The following is an 11,371-nucleotide window of genomic DNA, read 5'->3' as shown; positions in this document are numbered from 1 at the left end:
CAACACTCACCCTTTTAAATTCTTTCCCAGTTTCAATCCCTTCCTTAGCTTCTGCATCCCACATCCCTATTTCCACTATCTCCCCCCTCTCCCCATACAATCGTAAATCTTCAGGTTATTAGATGAGGGGCATGGTTGGTCTTCACCACTTAGGGTGTGACCCCTCTTCCATATAATAGCCACTTATGTAGCCAAATGCCTTTTGGAGCTTTCCTTCCTTGGTCCCCAGTAGCCACCCCTCCAAACCGAACCATTCTGAGTGTTCTTACCTCTTCCTGCTAACTTCATGTTCTACCTGGTATCTCACGTTTCTCACTGTCCTATTAAGAAGCTGGGCAGATTGGGCATAATGGCAAGACAATGTCAAGGAGCTTACGTATGTTTCTGCGTTATAATAAGGTGTGTGATTAAGTGTAGATTTAAGGGTCAAATTCTAACAGAACTCTCTCCCTTCTGCTCAGAGAATTCAGCAGTCATATGGTTCAAAATGGCCTTGTTACCAAAATCTGATGCTGCCATTGGACATTCCGGTTTCCCTGCTTTGAGCAGGGGTTACATGTTTTATATCAGAGTCAGAAGGAACCAAAAAAAATAACAAATAGAAACAAAGAAAGGGAGTTTGAAAGGCAGGGACTGTTAAAAGAGCAACAGAAAGACTGCAAAGTGAAAACATTAAGCTAAGGAAACAGCACAAAGTGCAGGCGTGTATAACAGCAATGCCACATGAAAATGTAAGGGGTTATATACGGATAATTCAGAGGAAATTACTCTGAAAAGAACTTTCTGGTTAGTTGGACAAGGAACAAAAAAAACTATCTGCTGTTGTCGTAGTATCCTTAGCACCCAGCCCAGTGCTGCCAATGAACATTTGTATAAGAATTAGAACACTGGCCAAAATACCAGATGTTTTCAGAAAAACTATACATTTCGGTGACACAGCCACTTCTATGCCCCACAGGCCCCATCTATGGCAGGATTTGTGGGGAAAATGACCTGACTTAAAGGAAAGTATAGGGCATCAATAGGCTACAGTTCATCTGGCTGCATGGGGGGCGGGGCGGTGGGACGCGAAGAGGAAATAAGCTCTGCTGAGCTGGTATGAGACCACACTTGAGGTGTGCCTTTTACGTTATTGTCTGCCAGTTTCCTGGCCAACTTCTGTCTCCACTTCGTCGACCCGAGGCCACCGAGGAGTTAGCCGGGGACGGTGTTCTGTGGTTGTCACTGGGAGCCTCTTGGGGCAACACGCCTCTATTTCCTTGGCGTCTCTCGCCTTTACCTGCCGCGCTGCCCCTCGCGCGTCTGCAAAGATGCAGAGGTCGAAGCACGTTGCCGTGCGGTGCTTGAAACGCTCTCAGAACGAGCCTCCGGCGCCCGGCCACTAACACCAAACGGGATCCTGGGATCGCCTCTAGGATCCCTGTGGGTGCTCCCGCCCCCTCCTGAAGTCCCCCCTCCCCAACTCTAGGCTTGCGTCCCCGGCCCACGCCGGCTACTTGAGGGTCGTCCCAGGGTCGCTGAGGTCCTCAGCGCCGCTGGGCTCGCGGCGTGAAGGGAGGCGGAAGGCGGGAACCGAGCGGGGGCGCCCGAGCTCGCGCGCCACGCCGCCCAGCGCGGGATTTGCCGCCTTCAGCTGCAGCAGCTGCAGCGGCGGCGGCGGCGGCGGGAAGAGGGGCGGAGGGCAGTGAGGAGGGCTGCAGCCCGGACCAGGAGGGAGGGAGGGGGGCCGGGAGGCTGTGCCAGGCGAGCCGGAGGGGTGCTCGGCGCTCCCCCGCCCTCCTTCCGGGAGCGAGGATGCAGACTCTGGAACTGGCGCTGCTGGGCTGAGGCGGAGGCAGGGGAGTTGCAGCGCGCGCGGCTTGGTGAGTGTGTCTCCTGAGCGCGGAGAGGCGGGAGGAGGCGGAGGACGAGGAGGAGGAGGAGGAGGAGGTGGAGGAGGAGGAGGAGGTGGAGGAGGAGGAGGGGGAGAATGCCCGGAGCCGCCGCCGCTGCCGCCGCCGCCGCTGCCGCGATGCTCCCGGCTCAGGAGGCTGCCAAGCTGTACCACACCAACTATGTGCGGAACTCGCGGGCCATCGGCGTGCTGTGGGCCATCTTCACCATCTGCTTTGCCATCGTCAACGTGGTGTGCTTCATCCAGCCCTACTGGATCGGCGACGGCGTGGACACCCCGCAAGCCGGCTATTTCGGGCTCTTCCACTACTGCATCGGCAACGGCTTCTCTCGGGAGCTGACCTGCAGGGGCAGCTTCACGGACTTCTCCACGCTGCCCTCGGGAGCCTTCAAAGCCGCCTCCTTCTTTATCGGCCTCTCCATGATGCTCATCATCGCCTGCATCATTTGCTTTACCCTCTTCTTCTTCTGCAACACGGCTACGGTGTACAAGATCTGTGCCTGGATGCAGCTCACCTCCGGTGAGTGCGCGCTCACCTCCGCGGAGGCGGGGGGACCCGGGGCGCTCGAGCCGGGGAGGGGCGGGAGTGGGAGGGACTGGGGGGCTGTGCGCTCCGCTGGGGGCCGAGCAACTTGAATCCGCTCTGGCGGGAGCCCTTGGAGGCCGGAATCCCCGGGGTTCCCCAGCCTCGACACCAGCGCCTCGTCCCGGGGCTTTCGAGAACCTCCAAAGTGTGGGGCACGCCACCCAGAGGGACGCGATGGAGGCAGGGCGGTTGCTGGGCCGAGTCCCCTACGAACTAGAGATGGGGAGAAGAAGCGGGGGCTCAGGGCGCGAGCTGAGGGACTAAGCAGGAGCTGGCAGCGAGGCAAAAAGCGGATTTGGAGTGATTGTAGTGCAGGGAGGGTCAGCCTGCTCTGTGGCTCTCTGGGACGGTTTCAGTCACCGCTTCTTGAGGGTGGTTGAGAGCTGGAGTGAAGTTGCTTGTCCCGGGAAGTTATAAAATTTTTATCGTCCATGTGGAGGTGAAGAAATTCGAATTCCGTTTTGGGTTTTACCCTTTTAAGAAAAAATGTAGCTAAGAATGTTCCTTCGCAATTCCCCAACGTCACGTCTTCAGTTTGCTTCCTTGTCAGAGCAAAGGTCCTTCCATTTCATCTTTAAACAGAGAAATCTTGAGGGAATCAAGATTTCTCAAGATCTCAGTTTTGGGGAAGTGGCTTTAGGAAGATGGGCAGAGAGGAAAGCTTGTTTCATTGGTGTTTCTGAGCACTCTTTGCCTGTGGATGATAGATGGTTGCTAGCTGGAGAATATGAGAGTACTTTTTCTGAGCATCAAAGTTACTTTTAACCCAGAAAGGATGGGGGTGCATTTCCTGGTGGCTTTGGAGAATCCTGAAACAAAACTGACTCCTTTCCCTACCTCCTGTGATCCCGATTCCCTTTCTGCTAGTCACCTTGGGTGCCCTGCCTTCTAAAGGTAGACTCCATCCTCCAACACTTGACACCCTCCTGTTTTTGTTTTGATTTTATGGATGGTCTGGTTGTGAAGGGATATAGGATGTCTCAGGCAGCCACATTCTCATGTGTATTTTGTTTTATTGTGTAGTTCTCTTTCCTAAAGGTGTTACCTTCAAGATTTTGTAGTTTTTCCTATGCTTGGGAAGGTTTTCTGGGGAGTAGGGCTTTGATCCCTGAGTTTACCAGAATGTTACAGGACGATTAAGTCCTGAAGGGGGCCGGACAAGAGCATTAAGTTCATGATCTTATACTGCTAGTTTACTATAGGAGAAGCTTGTGGGGGAATGAACTTGTTTGGAAGTATTTGCTTTGTATTAGGTATGCCTCAGCTGGTTTTGATTCGCCATATACCGTGAACATGTGCACATGAGAGGCAAGAAATGTACACCAGTAGAGAACACACTCCCCAGAAAATATACCATTATTCTTCTGAAATATGAGTTTTCTGCTTTTCCTTCTGTCCTTCCACTCCCAGCTTCTTGAAGCACCCCCCCCCCATTTTTATATATAATGTTGTCTTTTATGGCCATTTCAAGAGCAGACTAACTTTGAGATTTGGAATGAATTCATATATTATTGTTGTTCTTGGCCCTTAGCTCTGGTTTGACTTTGAAGATAGCAGGACGTTGAGGATGCAGATGCTTTAGAAAAAAAGAATTGGCCCTGCACAGCTAATTTTAATTTTTCTAAGTTAAATGACCTATTTAGACTGGTGATTCAAATTAGATTCTTTTTCAAAGGTCTGAAAGTAATTTGCAGGTGATTTCTCAACATGTTATAAGATATTTTATTTTTATGAGATTTTGTGCTCTAAACCAAAGTTGTTGTTGTTTTAAAAAGGAAAGAAAACTATCTTTGGTAAAGAATTACCATTTTGAAGTTAATACAAACTGCAACTATTACAATGTTTTTTTCTTTCCTCTTCCTGGAATAGAGCACACAAAAATCATTTATTCTGCAGTAGTGAAATATGATGTCATGTTTTCAGAAGTTTGACATCAGTATACTGTCCTGTTTCCCATATACCAATGTAAAATGTAATGATAGCCTTTGTACTGATGAAGATATAAGCACATTTACTTCATTTTCGGAGAAGTCCAGATCCCTAAGTCTCTGGCGTATTTAAAAATCTTTATTTTCAATTTATTTGGTATTTTATTTCTAGGTAAACCACAGAAGGACATAATCTTATTTATTACTGAAGTATATTAATTAAAAAAGAATTGATTATGAATCAAAGTCAATTATATTAAGAGTTAAAGTCAGTTTTATTCACGGATGTTTTTAAAGGATGGGATAAAGAAGGTATATCTGAAGAAAGTCTTGTTTAACGTGCTTTTAAGGTTTTTAAAGTCTCATGACACTAACAGTAAATTTAACATAATGTATTGTAAGTTACTGTCAAAGTTTAGTTTCTAACCTTTAGGCTATTTCTTTTTAATGTTAAGAAGCCTTCTCATAATTTAAGTGTACCTAGGCCTCTCAAGTGTAATTTTCTAACTATTAAGATGAGCCTTAATGTGCCGTTTGCTTGAGACTGTTTAACCTTCATTAGAAGTCAAATGATTAAGTTGTGTATTTAGTTATCTAAGCATTTTACTAAACCTCGTATATCAGAGCCAGGTGGAATATCCCATATGAAATGATACACTAAGATGATGAAGCAGGAGACTTTCTTGTGGCAATACAACATCAAGAATTATTCTTTTTATGATTCTGAACAATGAACTAGAAAAAGTACTTTATTTATTGGACCTGAAAATGATGTTGCTTTCTACCTAGATGTGCAAAGCGCACATAATTAATGGTGCTATTATGAACACCTGCCCTCTCCGCGCTCTCCCCTCTGAATCATCATTAACCTCAGTGGAGTGAAACTACAGAATTAGGAGCTAATATGTCACACTTCTTCCAGATGTAATCCTATACTTAGGGACTATGCCAAACATAAAGACTGAAGACAGAAAAAAATGTATAAAATAAATAATAACAATTAGAGATGCAAAATTTCCCCAATTCAGAGAGAGACAACTTCTTGAGAAGAGAGATGTTTCTTCTCTCTGTATGATTTCTCTACTAATAAGAAAGAGGTAGATCTGTACTTGTCAAGCAGGGCAATAAAGTACAGATCTTTTTTTTTTTTTTAAATCAGGATGGCAAGGGGATTTTGTCTTTCTGGGAGCTTGACTCTCTGCTTTCGTGTATTTGTTTTCAAATCAGTATTTCAGTCTGTTTCCAAGTCTATTAATAGCCAAGTTTCATAAAGGTGGGGTTTTGTTTGTTTTACTATCAACCATGTCTTAAATTTTTTTCAGAGACGCAAGTTTTACCCATTATAAGCCAATGAAATCTTTTATTTTTTTAATAAGCTAAAGCATTAAGGCAGAATTTAAGGGTTTTAGACATCCACCACAGACTTCTTGGTGGAAAACTGCAGATGAGGAGGTACTTGGTTTCATCTGTGAATAAGGGGCACCGGGTCCAGTTAGATTTCCATATTTGGTAGGGATAAGATAGGAGGAGGAGGTTGCATTCACCAGATCCCTGTCTCTGGTCATTCTGAGTGTACCAACAGGAAGGGCCACCAAGATGGCGAGGCTCTGTGGCAAGGGTTAAGGGCTGAATTGCTTAGTTACCTTCCCCAGCCTCCCAGCCTTAGTTTTCCCCAGCTCTTTTTAATCAGCTTGTTTTCTTAAATTTTGTACCTTTGTCATTTAGTTGAGATGAGAGTCACCTGAGGTAATTACTGCATTTCTTAGCCTGCAGGAAGAGCCTTGGCAATGTTATACCATTCTCTCAGGGCACCTTGCTCTTTTCTTATATATCTTATCAGCATTTGAGATTACAAGTGTGTTTGTTTGTTTATTTGTTTAATGTCTGTCTTTTCCAGTATACTGAAAGTTCTTTAAATCCATGTCTGTTTTGCATATAGCATAGAAGTCAAGATCATGGACACTAGAGTAAAAAGATGTGGGTTTGAACCCTGGCTCTGCTACTCATTGACTGTATGACCTAGGGAATTAATTTCTCTGTAATTCAGTTGCTCATCTGCAGAGTGAGCATATAATTGTACTTACCTCAGGAGATTGGTGCAAGGATTAAATAAGCCAAGGTATACAGGAGAACAGTGTCTGGCACATAGTAGGCAAGCAGTATAGTTGTGTTAGGTAGGGTTACTGTTCTTATGTTATTATTACTACTGTATCTTGGCACACAGTAGCACGTATATGTCTGGCACATAATAGGTGTTCATTTTTATTGAGTTAATGAATAAAAAAATGAATGATTAATGGCATGAAGAATGAAAAGAGAAGGAAGTGATTTAAAATGTCCCACATGCCATGTTGAGAAGTGAATACCATATACTTTGAAAGCCATGATGCTCATCTTTCTCATTGGTTTGTGGCATCAGCAGTAATTGCACTTAAGGAATTCTTCCAAAATTCTTTGATGGCAGTGGTTATGACTTGACAGCCTAATTCATGATGAGCTTATTCCCAAATGGAGGGTTTTTCTGATGCATAGGTAATGATCTTTATTACAATGCTAGGGTATAATTAATTATATCTTAGGATTCAGCAAAATTTCCCTTACCTTTTAGTTTCTCATGAAAAAAAAATCATGTTATTCAAAATGGAGGTTTTATGTAAGGATCAAAAGGTCAGACTTTCTTTCATAATAGAAGGGACTCCTGTTCCAGGTTGGGTTTCCTTGCACGCCTAAAGGAGCAATCTGGACAGAAGAGGATATGTCTTCCAGGCTTTCCTTTCTTCTTTCTGGGTGTCAGAGCAGATGTGCTCTTCTTGGACGTGCATGCTGGCCCAGATGGGTGGCCCAGCATGTGCAGAGCTCTGATGGGGAACTCTGAAGAGAGGACAAGGTCTGGATTTACTCAAGTTCAGGACTATCATCACCAGTTCTTTATCTGGGTGGTGCTGAGCATGTGAGAAAGTGAGGTCTTGCCTCTTGGAGCTGCTAATCCATCCTAAGTTCAGAGTTATGGAATGGCCCTGAAGAGGGTTTTTTCCTCTGCCAGTGCATTTCAAATACTCCCCCAGATTGCAGAGAAGAATGTGTACCCTCAGGGAAGGCAGTTTTCATTTTCTTATAACACATTTCACTTATAAGAATTTTCGATTTACCAAGCCAAACTTACAAGAAAATGATTTGAAATGAGAATCTACAAACTGTTTTTTTTTTTTTTGCTTTTATGTAGTATGACAAGGACTATGACAATGAAGAGATGTTGGAAAACATATTAATGTGAATATCAAATGATTTTTATAACAGTGAGATTTTAAGTGAACATTTGTGAAAAATAACAGACCCCATATAACCCATAGGTATATTATTAGGTGGTTTCTTTTCTTGGTGTGAGGCTCCATATGTAACAGCTTTTTTCCATTGTAAAAATGTTAAAAAGGTGCTTGTATGCATTTATAAATAATATATATATACACATACATACATAACCAGAATATGGTATCAGGTGCTTAACATGAAAATGATTATTTAGTGATTGGTGCTTCTGTTTGGTGTGGTGATATCATGCAGTAAAGAGAATCCAGGTGGCCAGGCCAGTATGTTACATTTTATGTACATACCTTAGAAATCTTAAAAGTGAGTAAAATTTTAAATGAAAAAAAAAAAAACAAAAAACCCCAAACCCAGCGGAGCATACAGCTATAGTTGCAGCATGTGGCTCAGTGCCCTTCTGCGTGTGGTGTGAGGAGATAAACTATGGGGAGAGGAGTAGAGAGAACTTCGGATCGCACTGGCATGAAGCAAAGAACACTCCAGGAGAATTCTAATTTGGGGGCTTCGTAGCATGATAACTGGGAGAGTTTTAAAGTGCAATTTCCATAATATATTTGAACTTCAGGGGTCAGCACCAACTTTAATTAATGTGATTTTTCATTATAATGAGTCAAGTGGAGTTTTTATTTGATATGAGGAAAGACCAAGGTGCTGACCTTTATTCTTAATAATAACAAGAAGATATTAATAATGACAGAAAGCTAAGAGGCTAAGAGGCTGGTTCACATATCAAATAGTAGGTAAGTTATTTGATGATTTAAACATAAAGCTGTTATGAAAAGTCATTAGGGCATTTTGAGGAAGGAAAGAAACAACACCATCCTCCCCCAGCATCCTAAATGTTTACATAACTAATATCATGCAGCTCTCAAATTATGATTACGATTCTGTGACGCTTGTACTGCACAAGGTCACAGCACCATCCATAGTTAAATTGTCCTAACTGTAATCTTGAGCACATTTCTCATTGCTTCTGCTAAAATAAAACAGAAGGATGAGTAGCTTGCAAAAGGAAGATAAATAATTTTTTTGATCAATATAGACATGAACCATATCTAATTACTATTGAGCAGGGTGAAAAAAGAAAGCAAACTTTTTTGAAATGGAGTTGCTGGCATGGAATTGCAAGAATGGGTCTCTCGTGCCTGGATTCTGATATCATTCCTAATGAAACCAGGTCTGCAGTAGTGTAGGGACTGTCTGTGTGTCCTTAATAGGAGAAAAGATCCTAAATGATAGGCTGTGTGAAGTTAGTCTAATTGCATGAAATTTTGAGATTATGACTTATCAATGAAAGGGCTAGTGGAAGAGTAGTGAAAGGTAACAAAATGAATAATAAATAGTTGTAGATCAGAAAAGAGGCCTTAGCTCAAAGGTAGACATGCAGAACTTAACTAATCAGAAAAGTTTCACACTAGAAAATGATGGCAAACAGGAGCTTGAAGGGAACTCAACTTTGACTTTAGTATGGAATGCATCATAGGCCTGTTTACTTAAGTGTCTGGAAACTCCTGCGGTGGGGTGCTTTGTATGGCCGTTTTTTGGTTTCAATGAAGATCAAGAGTGAGGTTGTAAAAATCAGAGTGGGAAATGTGTATCATCATTGACAGGAGGCTCAGTATTTGAAACACAGGCAAATGGATCCAGATGTGAAGAATGACAGGGACATAGAAGAGTGACAGCAAAAATAAATGAAGTATGAATAGAGAAGACATGAAGAAATTCAAGGTTGAAAAGCCTGTGAAATTTGATAACATCAAAAGCCCGTTGAATTTGATATCATCAATGGCTTAAAAATGTATTGACACAGGATAAGCAGAGAGCTGGAATATGCATTACAGTGCAAAGCTGTGTGCAAATCCCAATTGTCAAGAAAGAAAAATTATGGATCCACCCCCCTGTAGGAAGTTGCAGTAGATTCTAAAATCAAGCTATACAAAGACAGATGATAGAGGTTCTTATATGGCAGATGCAAACATAGAGGATTAAATAAGTCAACCTAAGAAAGAAAAGGTCATTGTAAAATTTCATAAATAGCATTCCTCCAGTTTCTCTTTGAAATTCTAGTTCCAGATTGTGAAGCTAAATTGATTTCTATAATGCCTTTAGTGGGGAAAGGGAACTTACAGTGAGCATTTAGGGTAAATATATTTGCAGAGCATTTTAAGAACATATATAGTTATAAGCTAGATTAATTGAATTTATCTAAATTTCAGATGATTAATAACCAGCAATATTGTGATCTGTGTAATGCTACATATTATTTAACTGAATGTCCATGTTTTAACCAGTTGACTGGACAAGATGTAGTACTGACTAGTTGGCATTTTTAGAAAACCTTCATAGAGAAAGAATTGCTGTACTGTAGCATTTTACAAACCATGGTTGGTGACCCTTTGATAGGTCATGATATCAGTTTAGTAGATAATGATCAGTGTTAAAGCTTGGATTAAAAAAGAATAGAAAATGTGAATGCAATGCAGATAATAAGGGTTTTGTGAAAACTTTATTTCCTAAAATATTTACATATGTGTATGTGGACTAGATTGCAATGTATTGCTTACTATGGGCTGTATTCAAAATGTGTGATAGATACTATTCCAGAGAAAAGATGATGTAGTATGAATTTAGAAAAATAATTACCTCTTGTTTGGAAAACTGTGAACGTTTGCACCAATTCATAGGTAATTTTGCATTAAAGGGTAGATTAGGTTTTTACCTATACTTAATCTAAACAATTTGAGACATTTTTCTTATCTCAGTTCCATTAATGACTTAATGCTAATGTACCCCAATTAAATTGTGGGTTGAATGAAAATAAGAATTATTTTTTCTAGATGTGATTTGATTGACCATTTATGTGAAAAAAAATGACATGGTCATAAAGCAACAATCTGTCTAAGCAAACATTTAAGTAAGTATGATTAACCCAGTGCCAAGTGAATATAGACGCACAGGCTTTTAGAAGTTGGAGGGATATTAAAAATTATTTAGCAGTCTCCTCGTTTCCTCGATAAAGAAATAATAATGGTAAATACTATTAAGCAACTACCATTTGCAAAAACCTTAGTGTATTTAGTTTGTATATTTAACCTTCACAACAAACCTACAAGGTTAGAATTATTATATACATTTGCATATGAAGAAGTTGAGGCTTAAAAAATTGTTCAAGGTCACAGAGCCAGTAAATGATTTGAACCAAAATCAGACTCTCCCCCGTCTGACAGAATATTTTGCGTCTGAGGCTGAGAGAAATTGTCTTGCCAAAATTACACCTTGATAGAGTTGAAACTAACACATCTGATTCCCAGTGCAGTGCCTTTTCTATCACTTTCTTTTTCCTCCTAACTTAAATGTGCATTTGCAATATTTTGTATCAACATGAAAGGAAGGATCTGGTATTTACAGGGAAGATATCTACATGTTTATCAGACTTCCCTCTTCAAGCATACTTAGGTGTGATGAGGTACTCCTCATCCTATCCTTCTCATTTTCATAAGCTAGAGCCTGAGTGGTTCTTTACCCACCTTGTCCCCTTGGTTATATCTCAGATCTCCTTGCTGTTATTCTTAGAGTGTGAATTCCTGTAGGAACCGCATTACTGGCTCTGTGTCATCCATTTCTGCCCTGCGTCAAATG

General features: G+C 41.7%; 1 protein-coding gene across 1 annotated transcript in view; it reads left to right on the top strand.

The window, feature by feature from the left end:
• Nucleotides 1-1,969: 1,969 nt before the first annotated feature.
• The window catches only part of LHFPL3 (LHFPL tetraspan subfamily member 3), a 529,850-nt gene continuing 520,448 nt past the window's right edge, over nucleotides 1,970-11,371 (top strand). Inside the window, exon 1 of the mRNA XM_065884149.1 lies at nucleotides 1,970-2,414. Within this exon, the coding sequence (XP_065740221.1) occupies nucleotides 1,970-2,414 (445 nt within the window). The remainder of the gene's footprint in view (nucleotides 2,415-11,371) is intronic.

This window comes from Phocoena phocoena, chromosome 9 (assembly GCF_963924675.1).
Source record: "Phocoena phocoena chromosome 9, mPhoPho1.1, whole genome shotgun sequence".
NCBI classification, from domain to species: domain Eukaryota; kingdom Metazoa; phylum Chordata; class Mammalia; order Artiodactyla; family Phocoenidae; genus Phocoena; species Phocoena phocoena.
The sequence above is the reverse complement of the archived record's forward strand: the minus strand, read 5'-3'. Positions and strand labels throughout refer to the sequence as shown.